The sequence below is a fragment of the Sinocyclocheilus rhinocerous genome, unplaced genomic scaffold, assembly GCF_001515625.1.
Source record: "Sinocyclocheilus rhinocerous isolate Xijiao unplaced genomic scaffold, SAMN03320098_v1.1 scaffold370, whole genome shotgun sequence".
NCBI lineage: Eukaryota > Metazoa > Chordata > Actinopteri > Cypriniformes > Cyprinidae > Sinocyclocheilus > Sinocyclocheilus rhinocerous.
In genome coordinates, this window is record NW_015670897.1 from 198,978 (window position 1) to 219,563 (window position 20,586).

At 36.9% G+C, this 20,586-nt stretch overlaps 1 protein-coding gene across 1 annotated transcript in view; it reads left to right on the plus strand.

Annotated features, from left to right (window-relative positions):
• The first annotated feature begins 109 nt into the window (after positions 1-109).
• LOC107734362 (unconventional myosin-XIX-like) overlaps positions 110-20,586 on the plus strand; it is a 24,643-nt gene continuing 4,166 nt past the window's right edge. The window contains 22 exon segments of the mRNA XM_016546297.1: positions 110-294; positions 3,156-3,303; positions 3,796-3,959; positions 4,943-4,982; positions 4,985-5,016; positions 6,231-6,357; positions 6,473-6,542; positions 6,632-6,734; positions 6,946-7,042; positions 7,155-7,231; positions 10,007-10,097; positions 10,765-10,930; positions 11,144-11,217; positions 11,351-11,586; positions 11,886-12,062; positions 12,208-12,348; positions 12,584-12,691; positions 12,827-12,897; positions 14,242-14,321; positions 16,711-16,868; positions 17,007-17,136; positions 18,903-18,988. Coding sequence (XP_016401783.1) covers positions 175-294; positions 3,156-3,303; positions 3,796-3,959; positions 4,943-4,982; positions 4,985-5,016; positions 6,231-6,357; positions 6,473-6,542; positions 6,632-6,734; positions 6,946-7,042; positions 7,155-7,231; positions 10,007-10,097; positions 10,765-10,930; positions 11,144-11,217; positions 11,351-11,586; positions 11,886-12,062; positions 12,208-12,348; positions 12,584-12,691; positions 12,827-12,897; positions 14,242-14,321; positions 16,711-16,868; positions 17,007-17,136; positions 18,903-18,988 — 2,496 coding nt within the window. The 5' untranslated portion in view covers positions 110-174.

Consider the following 20,586-nt stretch of genomic DNA (forward strand, 5'->3'; position numbering starts at 1 on the left):
CGTCTAAAATACGTGACGTCACCGCGCGTGTCAGTACAGTAGCCACCGGCGCGGGAGCGTTTTGTCCTTCAGTGAGGCTGAAAAAAACAAAAAATAACTCACAAAATATCAGCTTAATGGCAGCGATATAACACAGTAAATAATGCGAAACGTGTCTTCTTAAGGTTTACAGCTATGGCGAATGTCAAACAGAAGCTTTTATTCAAAAATAAAGACGTTTCGACCGTTAACAGTTCTGACGGGACATCAAGGAGTTTGGAAAAGGCTGGAAGACCAAACCGACAGAAGGAAAAGGTAAGAAAACTTGTTTATTTACTGCTCATTTGACACTTTTTATCTCATTTTGAAATTTAAAATGTGTTACCTACAAAAAAACAAGACTTACTAAAGTTAAAGAACCCATAACAAACATACTCTGTATCATGGTGGTATTTACTAGGTTTTTGTTTTAAGAAATAAAATACACTTCACTTTCAGAATTAACGTACATTCTGAATTTTAAATTGCTCCCATTTTATAACCATCCTAAATATTTTATTTTTAGGGAAGTAACATGCTTGGTAAATGCCACCCTTACTTGTATAGGACAGGTGACTAGGGACTAACGTTAGTTTTCTATTGAACAGAACAATAACCGTTAATAAAGTGATTTACAGTTATTATTTCTAATCACTCATTTGAACTGGCTTGTTCTCCCTCATTTGCATATTCATTGACGTGTCTCGTGTTGTCATTGGCGGATTAAGAAGCGGCGCAGTTAATCTGAAGAATATACTCAGATTATTCAACAGGTCAACCTAATCTGAGCATGCGCAAAATAACCACCTGAACACTTATTTCAGGCTAGCCTTTTTTTTTTAGCATAACAAGGTTATATGACGTAATGTTCATTGACGTGTCTCGTGTTGTCATTGGCGGATTAAGAAGCGGCGCAGTTAATCTGAAGAATATACTCAGATTATTCCGCAGGTCAACCTAATCTGAGCATGCGCAAATAACCACCTGAGCACATTTATTTCAGGCTAGCCTTTTTTTAGCATAACAAGGTTATATGACGTAATTCCAAGGGGAACTTGCAACCTATTTTAGTGTAAATGAAGACAAATTATACTGTCTGTGTTCATATATTTGATATGTTAATTTTTTTGCAGCATTTACCCTCAGTTATTAAGTTTTGTTTACCAATAAGTGTGAATAATGCAGTTGGTTTGTTGTGCCATGATAGATAAAGCATAGATAAAGTCTTCATTTAATTTTTTTCTGGGCCATTATGATTCATGCATTGACTCAAGTGTTGGTGTCAGACAGAAAGTTCCTGACAGATGGAATAGGATCAGTTCTATGGGAATCTGTAATTGTCTTGTTACATTTACATTTAGTCATTTAGCAGACGCTTTTTAAAAATGAATAGAGAATGCTAGTGTCAGAGTCTCTCTCTCTCTCTCGCTCTCTCTCTTTTTAAAGAAGACAAGTATAGAGCTGCACGATTAATCGTTAAAAGATTGCGATCTCGATTCAGACAACCAAATGATCTTCAAGTGTTTTTTCTTTCTTTCTTTCTTTCTTGGAATTAGAATACTAGAGAGTGATAGAGTTAGAGGGTCAAATGAACAAATTACAAATGTTACAAATTAGTCTGTAATTGATGTGATCCCTGCACTAGCCAAGGTCTATCTTACCATTATTTGTTTTTAAGATGTTCACCAGTCAGTTCAGATTCCTCTTAATTTAGTCTTGTTGTGGTTTACCTATGTTTGTTATTGGATTAGGAGCGGGCCTGTCCAGCAGACAGTGTGCATGATTAGCTTGTTTTCAGCATGTCCTGACACATGCTGTCAACACATGCTGCCATCAGAGCATATGGATTCACAGCAGCATCAGAGGAAGGATGTGCAATTACATGTCTCAGTTTTAACATGTCTCACCTGATATTCATAAAATGAAGTGCAGGCATATTATTTTGGGGAAATGTTCTTACTCTGTTGCTGCTCATTTAGGAACTTTTGCTTTGTCTTTCAAATGAGGAATAGTACAAGCAATTAGTCAAAACTCAAGGTGTCAACCAAAGGTGCCGGAAATATGACAAGCAAATGTACTGGCTTGACAACTGTAAAAGGCTCTTTCTTTTGATAAACACATCTGACATAAGCTTAATGATGATATTGTGCATTATGTAACACATAGTTGCATACCACCATGGCTCTGAAAATATTTTTTTTTAAATGAAAAGTTCACCCAAAAATTAAAATTTGCTAACCATTTACTCACCCTCAGGCCATCCAAGATGTAGATGAGTTTGTTTTATCATGGGAACAGATTTGGAAAAATTTAGCAATACACCACTTGCTCACCAATGGATCCTCTGCAGTGAATGGGTGCCGTCAGAATGAGAGTCCAAACAGCTGATAAAAACATCACAATAATCCACACAACTCCAGTCCATCAGTTAAAAAGCTGCGTGTTTGTAAGAAACAAATCACCATTATTAAGACGTTTTTAACTTCAAACCGTTGCTTTCGGCTAAAATATGAGTCCATAACCCATAATAACGCTTTCTTCAGTGTAAAAGTCCATCTTCTGTTGTCCTCTCAGATCTGTGCAAGTGTGTATATCTCTCACCTGATTCAGACAAGATGACTTTTTTTTTAACTGGAGAAAGCAATATTATGGATAGAGGACTCTTCCAAGAAAATGAAAACTTGGCATTTCTGATGATCACTGAACCTGTTTGTTAATGGAATGACAAAATGTGATTGTGCAGAACGGCATCAGGGCTTGTACTGTACATTTCTGAATTTGATTGCTGCATCTGTACAGTAAGTGGGACTAGTGTTGTCACGGTACCAAAATTTCAGTATTCGGTACCAATACCAGTGAAAATCCACGGTTCTCGGTACCAATTTCGGTACCAAAGCAAAACACAAAAACATGCTAATTGAACAACATTTTTATTAATAACGTTAAACAAAAATTAAATGTACAAAACCAATGCCATTCTTTATACTTATTTAAAATTGTTTCAAGTTTTTCCACAAGTAATAAAAGTATGAAAAAAAGTAAACAAGTTTCACCCAAAAGTTTAGTCATAGTTCTGCTGCCACTGAAAGGGACCTATTCTTTATGATAGCATGGTCTTTATTAATTGCATCATGCAGGTAAATGGACTGAAAGACAGAGCCCAGGACCTCAGGAAATCTTTCATTGATTCACTGGAAGAGGACATCAGAGACTTCCTCATCAATGAAGCAGAACTTCACACATACGATGACCTCACTAAAGTCAACCCGGTTACGCCTTCTACAGGTGCAGTGTGCAAAAGCACTTGGGGACAGGCTTGTGTGATTTATGTCAGTAATTATATTGATCATTTATCAGCATTGGCCTTATGATGTTTATTGAAAGTAAATAATGTCAAGATTTTTTTTCTTCCCCAATTCAGATAATATGATATTCTTCCACATTACAATAATTTGATGCCTGATTTTAGCATGTGAAATTCTAGACTGGAGCTTGAATTCTGATTCATAATATTGACCTTCATATCACATCAAAAATGCAACTTTTTGTTTCACAATCCTGACTTTCTTATCACAATTGCGAGTTAACATCTTGCAATTCAGACTTTTTTCCCTTCAGAATCATGAGTTAATATCTCTCAGAATTGCGAGATAAGTCACAATTACCTCTTTTATATTTTTATCCTGTGGCAGAAACAAGCTTCCATACCAGTCCTGTATGTCTTATTGTAAGTTAATGTGTCAGTCAATTACAGCTGTGCAGTTTTGTGTTTGGCAGTGCTGAAATGTCTGCAGGCCAGGTACAGCGCAAAGGTTTTCTACACACATGCTGGCTGCACGCTGGTCGCCCTCAACCCCTTCCAGCCCATCCCTCACCTGTACTCTCTGGATGTGATGAGGGAATATCACTCCGACCCCTCAACCTCAGGTAAACACACTCAAGTCTGTCAGTACATCTCTAACGTAAAAATATGGACGTTACAAATACTTTTTGAATTAGTTTTTATGGTCATATTAGTGGTTTGATACTTCATTCCGTGCATTGGTAGAAATATGTCAACTGGTTTGGTTTGGTTATAAAATTTAGTCACCAAAAAGTGACTAAACCAGCCTTAAGTATTTAGTTTACTGGATTATCATCAAATGAATCAAAACAGGCCTTACTGATGACTATGTAAGTAATACATAAAATATTTCTTGGTTAAATTTTTGTTGAATGATGCAAAAATAACTATATTGTGATTATCTACCATTACTATGATATAAAATTACTTGTACCGTGAAGGTTTTGGTCATACCATCCACCCCTAGTCGTATGGGTTTTATATGTTTTCTTCTGAAATGAGAGATCTGTTTCTCCCTTTCAAACGCTGTTAATGCATAACAGATGACAGGACGATGTTTAGCTGTCCGTTTGCCTTTTGTCATAGTAGAGGACAGTGTCAAAACAATGTTTGCTCACCTGCTTTGTTCAGTAAGCTGCAGGTTCACTGATATTAAATGTACAGTTAATGAGTCAGTCTTTATATTTAATGCAGCACCAAACAATCTATGTTTTTTGTTGCATCTTGTTGTCAACTTATCATTAATTTGCACCATAATTAAATTAAGTAAAATGCAAGCTGTTGTTAAATTATGAGGTTTGAACTTTTCACATTGTGCCGTGGGCCAGTAACTTAGACAATGCTTTGCTCTGCATGTTTATTTTGACATCAGAGAATGTTAATGAAAAAATTGCAAATCAGGAAGTTAGAAAAAAATAAACTGAGGCCGCTCTAGATAATATTGACTAACCTTTTAAGGACGTTTTCTGAGACAGGTAAAGGCAGGTTATATTATATGCAAGCATTAGCCATCTCAACCTGATTTACAGAAAGCACTGTTATACAGAAAACAATGTTAAAGCATCTCTTTGTACACAGGAGTTTAAGCCACACATCTTCATTGTAGCAGAAGAGGCTTATCGCTGGTCGTCTCTGGAGAGAGTGGAGCTGGGAAGGTAAGTGATGTTTGTTTGGTGTAGGTTCCTAATTCATACTTATGTTTTACAGCTGCTTCATGATATTAAAGTGGTCCAAAAGCAGTCCTAGCGCTTTACTCTGAGTTGCTCTATTCTTCAATGCCAGTCTCTTTGTAAAGCGTCATCACATTGTTACAGATTCATAAAACGATCCCGGCTGAAATGTGCCGTTCAAACTGTTCAGATTACAGTTACCAAAACACACCTGTTCAAAATGAACCCACGGCTTGTTTTTTAAAGGGGTGGTTGATCAGCTTTTTTTGAAGGCTTTATTATGTTTATGGGGTGCAGTGCCACTACTGCACCCCATAAACCAGTTGCCACTACTGTTTGTTTGCTTTTGATAAAAAGTTTTATCCTGATTAAAGCTTTAGTACAGCACAATACATGACTGCGTTGTAGCATTTTTGTAAAGTAATTGTTTCATTTGTAAAAGTAAGAAGTGTTTGCTTATTAACAAAATCTAGTGTATTGGCATTGAACTCACGTAGATTGAGATTGAGATTGTCCTCCGTAAAATGTGCAGCACAGCACAAATTATAATTTTCAGTAACCGAGTTAAAAATAACCATTCTAACCATTTTTAATTTTAACCAAAAAAGAGGCCCTGCAATCAGGGTGAAAATAACAGCATTTCGACAGCATGTCAACAACACTCTACTACAACAACTCTTCGTCTTCTCTAAAGCAGCCCAGCATGGCCTCGCTCCCTTTGTTTCGTGTTCCCGGGGGCAGGGTTTATGTAAATTTTAGGGTTTGTGATGTCACAAACCCAGGAAGAAGCTCGGCGTAGTCCTTTAACAGCGATTTCTTTAAAAGACAATATCTCCCTTAGAATTGAACTTTGAGCATTGTAACTTTGCAGACGTTGTTTATGCTCTAACAGCAACATTACACACTAACTAAAGTTAAAAAAGTGAAATCGTAATCAACCACCCCTTTAACGTTGGAAATTTAGAAAGTCTTTTTATAGCACCTTTTTAGACCGTTTTTGAGTTCTGAATTTTGCAATATGTTTCAAAGTGCAATAAAGTCTCTTAATGATAAAATAAAGGAAATTCTCATTACTTACTGTCTTTAAATGATCTGTCAAGCTCAAGATTCCAAATACATACCAAGTTTAGAACTGATCTGAATACAGTCAAATCTCAACATGATTTAGACCACATCTCCTTTATTAAATATCTCCTCAGACATGGACGTCACGCTGTCTGATGAAGTATTATGCCACTGTGGCGGCCTCTTCTCAGAAGTGCCAGGACACCGTAGAGAAGATAGAAAGACGAGTACTGGGCTCCAACCCCATCATGGAGGCGTTTGGTGAGAAAGACAGAGAGCAGATGATGTTTTAGTCTCATTTCCTTTCTGAAGTTCTGTGATATCTTCATTACAGTCTTTCTAAAAGCCTTTATTTTCCTTTTCCTTTCTTCCCCAGGCAATGCCTGCACATTACGCAATAGCAATAGCAGTCGCTTTGGAAAATACATTCAGCTTCAGCTCAACGGGTCAGTTTTGCTTTCTCTCCGTTTCACACATGAACATGAACCTGAAGCATCTTGCGATTGGTGTAAACATCTGTGATTTTATAATGCAGCTCTCAGCTGCTGGTTGGGGCTTCAGTGCAGACGTTTCTCTTGGAGAAAACCAGAGTGGCTTTCCAAGCTCCAAATGAGAGAAATTGTCACATATTTTACCAGGTAAAATAAGAGACTGCCTTCACAGAATTTACCAGGAATAAAATACAACCTAAGAATTCCGTATTTTTTATTCTGCCAGTTTATTTCCAGTAATACTATCAGTTCTAATGCTGTATATATGTACATTATCTACAATCATTCAAGGGTGTCAGGCAGTTGGATAGTTTCATTTGAATGTATGTTGGTTGTTTATAATCGGTTTGATTTGAAGATGATGAAAGGAGCCACAGAGAAACAGAGACTGGAATGGATGCTGCCTTTGGATCAAGACTTTGCTTGGTTGCCACATGCTGAGAAAACCTTAGAAGGCAGGTACTGTACTTCAAGAATGTGTCTTTTGAAGCATGAAAGGAGGAATTTGAGGAGGCACTGTGTTATTATTTGACGTCTTGCATTCCGTTTGTTTGTGTGTCTGAGCAGAAGACTGTTTGCAAGAGACTGTAGAAGCCATGATCAACCTTGGCATTGATGAGAGTAAACGGACACAGATTTTCAGAGTGAGTGATAAGTGTAAAATTATATCAAAACCTCAATGGTGATTGAGATGAATAGTATCCATGTTGGTTGTTATGTCTTTAGATAGCTATTACACTTTTAAATGACTGTAGTTGCCACTACTGTTTGTTTGCTTTTGATAAAAAGTTTTATCCTGATTAAAGCTTTAGTACAGCACAATACATGACTGCGTTGTAGCATTTTTGTAAAGTAATTGTTTCATTTGTAAAAGTAAGAAGTGTTTGCTTATTAACAAAATCTAGTGTATTGGCATTGAACTCACGTAGATTGAGATTGAGATTGTCCTCCGTAAAATGTGCAGCACAGCACAAATTATAATTTTCAGTAACCGAGTTAAAAATAACCATTCTAACCATTTTTAATTTTAACCAAAAAAGAGGCCCTGCAATCAGGGTGAAAATAACAGCATTTCGACAGCATGTCAACAACACTCTACTACAACAACTCTTCGTCTTCTCTAAAGCAGCCCAGCATGGCCTCGCTCCCTTTGTTTCGTGTTCCCGGGGGCAGGGTTTATGTAAATTTTAGGGTTTGTGATGTCACAAACCCAGGAAGAAGCTCGGCGTAGTCCTTTAACAGCGATTTCTTTAAAAGACAATATCTCCCTTAGAATTGAACTTTGAGCATTGTAACTTTGCAGACGTTGTTTATGCTCTAACAGCAACATTACACACTAACTAAAGTTAAAAAAGTGAAATCGTAATCAACCACCCCTTTAACGTTGGAAATTTAGAAAGTCTTTTTATAGCACCTTTTTAGACCGTTTTTGAGTTCTGAATTTTGCAATATGTTTCAAAGTGCAATAAAGTCTCTTAATGATAAAATAAAGGAAATTCTCATTACTTACTGTCTTTAAATGATCTGTCAAGCTCAAGATTCCAAATACATACCAAGTTTAGAACTGATCTGAATACAGTCAAATCTCAACATGATTTAGACCACATCTCCTTTATTAAATATCTCCTCAGACATGGACGTCACGCTGTCTGATGAAGTATTATGCCACTGTGGCGGCCTCTTCTCAGAAGTGCCAGGACACCGTAGAGAAGATAGAAAGACGAGTACTGGGCTCCAACCCCATCATGGAGGCGTTTGGTGAGAAAGACAGAGAGCAGATGATGTTTTAGTCTCATTTCCTTTCTGAAGTTCTGTGATATCTTCATTACAGTCTTTCTAAAAGCCTTTATTTTCCTTTTCCTTTCTTCCCCAGGCAATGCCTGCACATTACGCAATAGCAATAGCAGTCGCTTTGGAAAATACATTCAGCTTCAGCTCAACGGGTCAGTTTTGCTTTCTCTCCGTTTCACACATGAACATGAACCTGAAGCATCTTGCGATTGGTGTAAACATCTGTGATTTTATAATGCAGCTCTCAGCTGCTGGTTGGGGCTTCAGTGCAGACGTTTCTCTTGGAGAAAACCAGAGTGGCTTTCCAAGCTCCAAATGAGAGAAATTGTCACATATTTTACCAGGTAAAATAAGAGACTGCCTTCACAGAATTTACCAGGAATAAAATACAACCTAAGAATTCCGTATTTTTTATTCTGCCAGTTTATTTCCAGTAATACTATCAGTTCTAATGCTGTATATATGTACATTATCTACAATCATTCAAGGGTGTCAGGCAGTTGGATAGTTTCATTTGAATGTATGTTGGTTGTTTATAATCGGTTTGATTTGAAGATGATGAAAGGAGCCACAGAGAAACAGAGACTGGAATGGATGCTGCCTTTGGATCAAGACTTTGCTTGGTTGCCACATGCTGAGAAAACCTTAGAAGGCAGGTACTGTACTTCAAGAATGTGTCTTTTGAAGCATGAAAGGAGGAATTTGAGGAGGCACTGTGTTATTATTTGACGTCTTGCATTCCGTTTGTTTGTGTGTCTGAGCAGAAGACTGTTTGCAAGAGACTGTAGAAGCCATGATCAACCTTGGCATTGATGAGAGTAAACGGACACAGATTTTCAGAGTGAGTGATAAGTGTAAAATTATATCAAAACCTCAATGGTGATTGAGATGAATAGTATCCATGTTGGTTGTTATGTTTTTAGATACTTATTACACTTTTAAATGACTGTAGTGATGTTATAAAGACCATACAGTATTTATATAAATAGTGGGTGGGTACACTAAATTACTTCACACTTTGAAAGTAAAAAGTAAATTAACCTTTTGATTTATGAAGGTTAATTATCATTAAGCTTTTGATACAAGTTATATAGATTCATGCACCAAAATAAGACTACACAGCAGACAAGAAAGTACAGTGTTAACTACTTTGTTTATAGAAATAAATGTGACCCTGGACCACAAAACCAGTCATACGGGTCAATTTTTCGAAATTGAGATTTATACATCACATAAAAGCTGAATAAATAAGCTTTCCATTGATGTATGGTTTGTTAGGATAGGACAATATTTGGTTGAGATACAACTATTTGAAAATCTGGAATCTGAAGGTGCAAAAAAATCTAAATACTGAGAAAATCGCCTTTAAAGTTGTCCAAATGAAGTTCTTAGCAATGCATATTACTAATCAAAAATTAAGTTTTAATATATTTACAGTAGGAAATTTACAAAATATCTTCATGGAAGATGATCTTTACTTAATACCCTAATGATTTTTGGCATAAAAGAAAATTTTTTGGCTATTTCTACAAATATACCCCAGCGACTTAAGACTGGTTTTGTGGTCCAGGGTCACAAATATTATACTGCTGTTTGTAAAATGACATGATTGTTGTCTTTTTGCTAAGATCCTTGCAGGTCTTCTGCAGCTGGGGAACGTGGACTTCAGACCTGCATCAGAAGAGGCTCAGACATGTGATCTTGATGAACACTCCAAAGGTGTGATGTGTTTCAGCTGTATTATTTATATAAAAATCAAAGTTATGACAGTGAATTAGGCAAGATGGATATTCCAGACATGATGAGGCAAAGTACATTTATGGATGATGCAAGTTCATGTCTGGGTTGTGACGTGTCCCTATCACATTCCTCCTGTCTCACTAATATTTCCCTGTGACACATTGCTATTTAAAAAATTGCAATTTAAAACAACTGTGAAATGGGAAAATGTTTAAAAATGTAATTTATTCCTGTGATCAAAGCTGAATTTTCAGCATCATTACTCCAGTCTTCAGTGTCACATGATCCTTCAGAAATCATTCTAATATACTGATTTGCTGCTCAAGAAACATGTCTTATTATTATCAGTGTTGAAAACAGTTGTGCTGCTCCATATTTTTGTGGAAACTGTGATACTTTTTTTTGTATCTTTGATGAATAGATCAAAATCATGTATTTCCAATAGAAATCTTTTGTAACATTAAATGTCTTTACTGTCACTTTCGCTGAATAAATGTATTAAAATCAGTATCTGTTATATACAGAGGCCAAAGCCATTAGTAAATATTCCCCCCAAGGACATGCTGGCATAGTTCATTTGTGTCAGATATCTGATTAGTGGCATGTGTTGATTACTGCTCTCTCTCTCTCTTTATGCTGTGTGCAGGTTTCCTGCAGAAGACCGCTGACCTGCTGCAGGTGCCGTTAGATGAGCTGCAGTCGTGTCTGACCGTGAGAACTCTGCGCGCTGGCAAACAGAGCGTCCTCAAACCTTGCTCTCAGTCGGAGTGCAGTGTCCGCAGAGACTGTCTTGCTAAAGTCATTTACGCACAGTGAGTCGCATAAACTAGGTTAGGCATTTTATGAAGACGCTTATAGCTACAGTAAAACAGCATGTCTTAGGCACAAAAACACACTCTACTGTACATGCTAAATTTTTTATATAATGCAGCATGTAGAATTTTGCATTATTTATAAAATTCAATATACTGAAAGTGAGTGCTGGAGCAAATGAACACATTTAAAGTCTGCTTTTTTATTTACAGGCTGTTTGACTGGTTAGTCACATTCATAAACAACAGTATGTGTGCAGACAGTTCCATGTGGTGCAACTTCATTGGTACATATTCTTATTATTCACTTTTTATTTTAATATATTACTTTCCAGTCAGAATTGAATGTGTGAGATCTTTTATCTTGTTTTCTGAAAGGAATGAAAACACAGTTTAATCCTTGACGGGTGTCTTCTCTAGGTCTGCTGGATGTGTACGGTTTTGAATGCTTCCTCCTGAACAATCTGGAGCAATTGTGTATTAATTACGCTAACGAGAAACTGCAGCAGCACTTTGTGGCTCATTACCTGAAGGCCCAGCAGGAGGAGTATGTGACAGAGGGGCTGCAGTGGTCCTTCATACGGTACCAAGACAACCAGGGCTGCCTGGACCTGATTGAAGGCAGTCCTTCCAGTATTTTCTCCCTGCTCAATGAGGTCTGCTTACAGTCCTTCATCTCAGAAAAAAGATGTGCCGTATAAACATAATCGTAATGCAGGTTTTTTGCATGAAGACAATGGCTTTGTCTGTAAAGGCATCTTGCATTTCTTTTGGATTGTATTCTGTTTGAAATTGCATCACAAATGTAGAGATTGCCATTATTTATAGCTTTATGATCATCATACATGGTGAAATTGCTTTTTTTTAATAGCACTGGTTTCTTTCTTTCTTTCTTTCCCTCTCTTCATGCTGTCTTTCTGTTTTTCTAATTCTTTGTCCGCTGTCTGTCCTCCAGGAATGTCGTCTGAACAGAGCATCAGATGCGAAGCGGTTTTGTGTGCGTCTGCAGAAGGAGCTGTCAGATAACGCCAGCATCAGCTGGGACAAATTCAGCAAACAGCCCCATTTCACTGTGGCCCATTACGCAGACAAAGTCAGCTACCAGATCGAGGGCATGATGGAGAAGAACAAGGTGCAAACTATATAAATAGTTGCATACATAAACTATGCAGCTTGTCTAAGATGAAATTTCTTCCTTTGGGATTAATAGTTTATAAAGCGTTTTATTGCTTTTGAGTGAATGCCTAATCTTGAGCGAGTGTCCATTTGTTCTGCAGGATCCAGTTCCCCCTGAGCTCATCAGTCTCCTGCAGAATTCCCAGGATTCATTGCTGCACAGTCTTTTTGCTGACGGTGACCATGAGAGCGAGGGTTTGAGAGGACACAGTAAAGTGGTCACTGTCGTCTCCAAATTTAGGGTACAGATTTTAAAGATGAAAGATGTTATTGTGTTACGTTTTGTTTTCTGATAGATTTCATCGTGTTATGAATGATTGTGCATTAGCTCTTAATCAATATGATTCACATTATAAGATGATAAGAGATCATTTTGTTGTCCCGGTAACTTCTGATATTGATACAGATACTCATTTTTAGATTGACCTGCATCTGTGTTTATTATGATCATTTGTTTGTCTTTCTGTGAATATGCAGAACTCTCTTGAAAGCCTGATGAAGATTTTACACAGCACCACGCCACACTACACACGCTGCATCAAACCCAACCCTGACTGCAGACCGCTCACCTTCAAAAGGGAAGAGGTATGAAAAAACAGATGCATTTCTGTCTGTTCACTTGGGATTCCCTTGAGAGTTACAGGTTTTTAGTTCACAGACTGAGTTAGTGAGAGTTTATAGTTATACTGGTTAGTTAGTCTCGGTTTGGTTTGTGTTCAGGTTATCGCTCAGCTTGAGGCCTGTGGGATAGTGGAGACCATAAACATCAGTGCAGCAGGATTTCCCATCAGGTAACACTACAAACACATCTCAATCTCTACATTTAACAATTAATACACTTAATTTTACTACAAATAATTGAATTCAAAATAGAGATGCACTGATTGCAATTTTTTTGGCCTATTCCAATTGTTTTGTAAGTGTGGCCTGCCGATACCGATTTTTGCTGATTTCGGTTTTCTATGAAATATAGGATGTTCTCTCACTCTCAAAATAAAGTGCTCTGTGACTGGAAAGAGGTAGAAATACAATTAACTGAAAATGAGTTGCTTTATATAACAAAACAGATGTCATTTTTCACTATGTTTAAAAATGGGCAACTTTTTCCTAACCTGTTGTTGTTATTATTATCATCATTACTATTATTATTAGCTTTAACTCTAATTATAGAAAATGAAGACACAAATACATTACTGTTGTAAATTACAATTGTACTGTAAAATTTAAAAAGAAATGAATATGGTATTGCAATAAAAAATTTATTTTAGAAGAGGTGCCATAAATTAATTTACACCACAAAATTGCAAATGTGTAAATAATATCATAAGATGAATGTTTTAAATAATTTTTTGAACATACAAATAAGAAATGTTGGGGAAATGCAATGATACTTTTAAATATGAAACCAAACCAGCAGTAGTTGGCGGCAAATGTTTTAATGAGTGAGTCATTCATTCAACCAATTCGTTCAAACAGTTGATTCAATTCAGAAATTGTCAGAATTAGTCTTATGGGTATTTATAGGTTACTGAATCGTTGACACACTCGATTCGTTCTGTGTCTAAAATGTAAGTCACTGATATTAGCTTCTTGTTTATTGAACTACTATAATAAATGTCATATTGCAATCGTGCTGATATTCGTGAAAACATCTTGGTCGTGTAATGTTGCTTACCTACATCATATATTATAAATATCTCATTTGTTTTGATTTCTGCACAAGCCTCGCTCTCACTCAGGCTGCGCGAGCCTCATCTGCCGTGACATCAGTACATTATCAGTCATTATCAGTGCAATAAAATCAGAATCATTCTCGCGTGAACATTTTTGGTGGCCAAGTTTCAGTGCTTTCTAGTTAATTATTTATTTATTTTTTACACGGATGTGAGTGTGACTGTGACCTCATTGCCTGCGCCACTGGCAACAAAACGGACCGGCTCGAAATCGGAAAGACGTGAGACTGACCGGCCGATTCCGGGTCCCTGGCCGGTCGATCGGTGCATCTCTAATTCAAAATAAGTGTTTAAGAGGGAAGACTACTGGCCAGAATTTTCATATCACCTCACTTTTAGAGACGTTATTACAGAATTCCTTTCAGAATCAAAACTAAATTATTTTTTGTATTATTTGTACAGGATCCCATATGGCAATTTCCTCCAAAGATACGGGCTGATCACAAACACCAGACTAACTGCGCAAATGAACCAATCGAACAGTATGTAGATCATTAAGTGAACACAAAGTACTATTTGTTTTTTTTTTTTTTTTCCTCTATAATTTCTGTTTCTTGTCTTTTTCTTTCAGTATCCTCCTCTCATTTCTTCCTGTCTTCTTTTATGAACTCAGTGCTTAAATAATGTGAATCTGAATTCCTCAGGTGAATTACTGCATGCTTATTTAGTAGATATTTTGCATGCAGTGATGCATTTGCTTGCCTTTTCTTATTTCTCTCCACCATTTGCCTCTTCTGTATGTTATTTAAAGGGGTCATATGATGCTATTTTAAAGATAATTATTTGGTGTATTTGGTGTAACAGAATATGTTGACATGCTTTAATGTTCAAAAAACACATTATTTTTCAAATACTGTACATTGTAGGTCCTCTATGCCCCGCCTCTCTCAAACACGTCGTTTTCAACAAAGCCCCCTCCTTTGACAAGCGCAGTCTGCTCTGATTGGCCAGCTGAACCAGTGCATTGTGATTGGCCGAACACAACAAGCACGCGTCGGAAATGTAACGCCCCTTACCATAATCGCGAGCGTCAGCTTTCAAAGTAAATATCAAGACAGTTAATAATGTCGTTAGTTTTACCATCAGCTCAAGCCGAAAGGGCAACAGAGTCGTGTGACAGACACAGTGATGAAGCTGGTATGTGCTCTCTCGCGCGACAGCTGACGTGCTATGATTTCTGACAGGCAGTTCACTCTCCTGTGATGTGACCCTGTTCCCCTCACACACACACACACACACACACACAAGCATTACTCTGCACTGTGCAAACTCCGCATTTGAACAGTCAATAGCAAATACTTAAACTAATAACAAAACATACAGTCGCTGATTCAGAAGCACCAGATTGTCATAGCAAAGTCAGAATGACCTCCTCTCCTAGGTTCACGAAACGGTCGTCCATAAAATGCATTGCTGTTCTGTGGATATCATCCTCTTTTGGAAGGCCAAACAAAGTAGTTTCGCTTTCACAACGAAATACACAGCGTCTTCAGGACATGGCGGCAGCGGCAACAATACTACAGTGAGAATAAAAGTTACGCCTTCTTTCTTTGCGTGAACATTTGGGCGGTGTTATGCAAATCTTCCCACATCGTGACGTAGACATGTGGGGGCGTGTTAGAACGAGCCGTTTTAGGTAGGCGTGGCTGACTCTTAACTTTTATAAAGAATATCTCTTTGTATTTGAGACTTTAGTCTTTGCAACTTTACAGATCTTCTTTATGCACCAAGAGCTTGTAACACTCCAAAGAGAGAGGAAAACTTGAAATCGCATCATATGACACCTTTAAATCTTGGCGTAATCTGACTAATGTATAGAAATAAACAGGTCTTTGTTCAAGTGTTGTTTTTTTTGCATGTGGTTTCTTGTCACTACTTGTGTGATTTGGTACAGATAAGAATTTCTTAGATGTGCACATTAGTTGGTTTAACGCCAGTAAAAATCTGTTTTAAATCTCAGATAAACCAAGGAAGCTCAGTCTGGTTCCTGAAGATCTACGTTCCTGCAGAGTCTAGCTCTAATCAAACACACCTAAACCAACTAAGCTAGGTATTTTGAGCAGGGATAGAGCAGGATTGGAAGTAAAATCTACAGGAAGGTGGATTCATGGGAACAGGATTGAACATGTCTGCTCTAATACCTCGACCCACCGAGAGTCAAGGGAAACTTTTAACTAAACATGATGCACTTATAAGATGACACTAAAGAGCTTGATTTCATTTGCATTAAGGCAAGACATCACAGGTGAATAGGGTAAAGTTTTGATCTAATAAATGTAATTATACTTCCCCAGTTGATTAATCACAGTACATTAAAACTTTCAGAAGACTTGTATTAAGTTTTCTGAAATTTTGTTTAATATGCAAATGAGGCATTATTGAATAAAATATTAATACATTTCCAGAACATCACTCCATAACATTATCACTCCATACATCAGAAAATACTGTCAACAGTCAGAAAAAATGCTTTGTTTTTAGGAATAAACTGTCATATAAATCAGGTGAATGATATATGAACAAACCCCTCTATAAAAACCTTCAGAATATAGATAGGAATAAAACCGTTAAATTTGGTGTATGCAAGTGCTACTGAAGTGGAGAAAAACTCACGGCCTTTAAAGATATATATTGTAATTGAAATCCACAGATGCAAATACATAAAGTGTTATAAAATAAGTACCCAATTGTGTATTTTGATGTTTTCTTTCTGGTAGTTTTAAAGAAGACATGTTATGGAAGAAAAATAGCCCAAATTTTCAAAATTGCCCAGTGCATGAAAAAGCAATGGTTTTACCTCTAGTGTCTTGCCATAAAACACAATAGAAGTATCATAAATATGTATTTCTAAAGCTCCGCTTTCACCCACAGGCCCTGAGATGAGGAATCAGGCTGTTCTGGGATCTGCTGTAGAGGATGTGCTTAATGTGGTCCTCAAGAGACGTGCCCCAAACTCCACCCTCAGCCCTGATGACAACAACAACATGGTGCACTGTGGCCGGACCAAAGTCTTTCTCACACACTCCCTGGTAAAGCATGCACTCAGCAGCCGTTGAAAGTTCATTGAACTCTTTCGCCCTGTTTACCCTGTCTCGGCTGATCCAATCACAAGCTGTCATATGTGATTTAATGTGATGTCAGTAGTTAATTTATCATGTGTTGTGCAGTTGGAGATGCTGGAGGTGCACAGGAACAGGGTGCGCTCACAGAAGGCGTTCTGTATCCAGTGCTGCTGGCGCAGGTACCAGAACCGTCAGCGTAACCTCAAGAGACAGGCTGCCACCCGCTTACAAGCAGGTTAGGATTTAACATCTTTATTTTGTGATTACAGGTAGTATAGTTGTATAACGAATAGGGCTGCACAATTTGGGGAGAAAATCTAATTGTGATTTTGTTTATTTAAATTATTTTTTTTTAACAAAAAATTTGATTTGCGATTTAAAAAAAAAAAAAAATTTGCTTGTTTGTAGGGCTGCACAATTTGGCCAAAATGTTTTGATCATATATCAGTATGGCTATTTAAAAAAATATAAAAAAATAAATAACCATTATTATTATCATAATAAATTATTGTTGTTATTATTACTACTACTACTACAACTACTAAATAAAAAAAATAAGAAATGTTACTATTGTAATTGTAATCTCATTTAATAATTTTATTTATGTATTTATTTATTTATTTTTGCACTTCAACAGTAAAATTGCAGTACTAATATTGTGGCTGTCTTAATTTCATAATTTTAACCATTACATTTAACCATTGAACTTTTATTTTGACAGAAAAATGCATGGAGACCTTAAAGCTTCTCTTTTGTTGAAAAACAAACAACTTTGTGAAGATAGTTGACACGTCGCATTCCTAAATGCACATTAAAGTGATTTAAACTCAGAGCAGATGCAGAGATGTTCATGTTGAGCAGCATTTACTGTGAACCGAGCCACTCTGAGATGCTGAAACACCAGCGGATCATGAACAGCTCACGTGTAAATGAACACAGTGCCGCGTTTCACTCTGAAACATGCAGTGCATACATTTATTGTATTAAGTCACAGCCTTTGCGATTTAATAATTGCATTAAGCTATATTGCAATTTCAGTTTCATTTTGATTAATCATGCAACCCTAATGACACATTACCTTGTTCTAGACATTCACAATTATTGCTAAATATTAAAGCTGGGAATCAGCTGGTTGTGTTTGTAGGACACTTTTAGACAGCTTAGAGATAAAGTGCACAAGCAAGAAGCCGTTATTCTTCAGGAATAGACACAGCGACTGTGCATTACTCTCTGACCTCTGCTTGGCTGAAGGAGCAGACATCTGCTGTGCGTCTAGACGCTGTCACCTGATCAACTTCCTCCTGATTATCCCTTAAACTCAGAACAGAACAGATGCAGCTCACCCAAGCCTAATACCTGCTTCACTGAGATCAGTAGAGCCAAAAGCCAAACATCCTTTTGCCTCCAACTGAGTCACAGTAAGATCTCAGGAAATATGAGTGTGTCCTGTAATCAGACTACACTAATTTAGTCCTGCAAATCAAAGAGCGATGGTTAATTGAAGGATTACAGTATAATGATGATGATAAAGTGGCCTATTAAATATTAAGTGTTTACCACCATGTTTTATCTGGTGATGGTTCTGTTTTGATTTGTAACACTGTTGCACACACATAGACCACTTAGCTTGTGGGATTTAGTGCTTGTCACAATGGTGTAAGACGAGTTTACAATTTAATTTTAAGTTTAACAATTGAATAACTAATTAAAATTTTAACAGTAAATAGGGCCCTATGAAATGTGCTGTATTTTCCCCCAAATTCATTTTTATTTTCCCCCAAATTCAGTCTGTTTTAATTCTTCTCTATTCTGTTTTTATGATTCAATACATATGAACTTGTGGAGCTATAGTAGTTCATAAATGGCATAGTGTTTCTTTACTTTTAATAATTTAACAGATGCGTTTATCTAATGTGAGAGAGAACGAATATTCTAGGACAAACTGCTGTAATCCAGTATTTGTACAGTATTATATAGTGTTTTGAACTCTCTTTATCACAGGTGTGAGATCCTGGCTGGTCAGAAGAGAGATTAGGAAATGGCACAAAGCTGCATCAGTCATCCAAACCAAATGGAGGTGCTGGAGGGTAAGCATTGTGCTGATTTTTATTTTTATTAATAAAGATGTTGGACAGGACTTGATTTTGTCTAGTGGGAATTGATTGGATTGTGAAAAAAAAAATGTAAATGCCAATTTAACAATTATTTTTATTATTTATTAATCTTTTAAAATTTAATCAAATTAAAATGTAACAAATCTTTTTATTTTTTGGCAAACAAAGTGCTGCAGAACAGAGGTTTTAAATTAAAACATGGATGATAAATAGTGCGATATTCCTTAAAAAAATTTTTAATGAATTGTATTATTTATTATTATTATTATTACTTTGAGAAGTACATTATTCTATATAATAGTAATTTTTCCAAGTATTTTTTTTGGCGATTTGTAATGAGGAGCCTTGAGTGCCACACTGTTTAAAATGAAAACATGGATGAAAAATTGTGTAATATTCCTTAAAAAAAAAAACTATTATTATTGTTGTTATTACTGTACAATATTAAAATATTTTTTTTATAAATATTTTTTCTTTTGCTGTTTTGTAGTGAATACCTTTGAGTTTCTGTGTTTATTTGATAATCTTTATCAAATGAAATGTTTGTGTTTTGTGTTTGTTTTAAAATATCCTGTTTCGTTTAGAAAAGTGTCACATTACAGAAGTAAAATGGGTTCTGAACTAGGGTTGGTTATCGTTTGGGTTTTTTCTGATACCGGTGCCAAATCAATACTTTTAAAACGGTTCCGGTGCTTAAACGGTGCCTGAACCGATACTTAAAAAAAAAAAAAAATTTAAATAAAATTACCCAAAATAGGATGGATTGGCCATTATTGAGTGCTATAAACACATTTAATGTGTTTCATTCATACTGGACGCCAGAGGGCGCCCTTGCGCAGAAACTCCACATGAGTATCACAGAAGGAAAAGGACTCAGGAAATCCCTAATATGGACAAAGGCATTGCTATGCTGTAACTGAGTAAACAGAAGATATAAACGTTTTGAATTATAAAACAAAGACAATAAACTCGACTGCGACAATGTATAGTTTATCTGCGACTTGCGTTCGTGAATTTTCTCAGTCGGGAAATTATTTTTCACGGTTTTTCATCTGTTCAGCGGGTGAACAAAGAGTGAATATATAGTGGGAGCGGGTGGGTGCGGAATAGAACCTTGCGGGAGCGGGACTAAAAAAACAGTCCGGCGCAGGCCTCTTTTCTGAACCAAGTGGCAACCTTCCGGTCTCTCACGTGAAACCAACACGGAAGTGACTAAAACTGTAATTCATCGACTGGCCGCTAGAGGCTGGCTCCAAAAGGGAGTCAGTCCCATAGACTCCCCATGTTAAAACGCCCAACTTTACAGCAGAAAAAAATATGTTTACAGCCTGGTACAAAAAGTGGTTTTGGTTTATATAGCTAATTTTTCCCTTCATGACAACTGTGAGGGGGGTGAATTGTTTTATAACTCATCCGTTTAAATTATACTAAGCCTTAAAGTTCTGCATAATTAAGGGCGTGGCCACTTGAGTGACAGGTGGATTGCCGCTGCTGTCACCACCGTCGAGCTAGGTGGTTTCAACAACCAGCTCCCGCCTCTTTGCCCATTTTCGATTATCCGGGAGTGACGC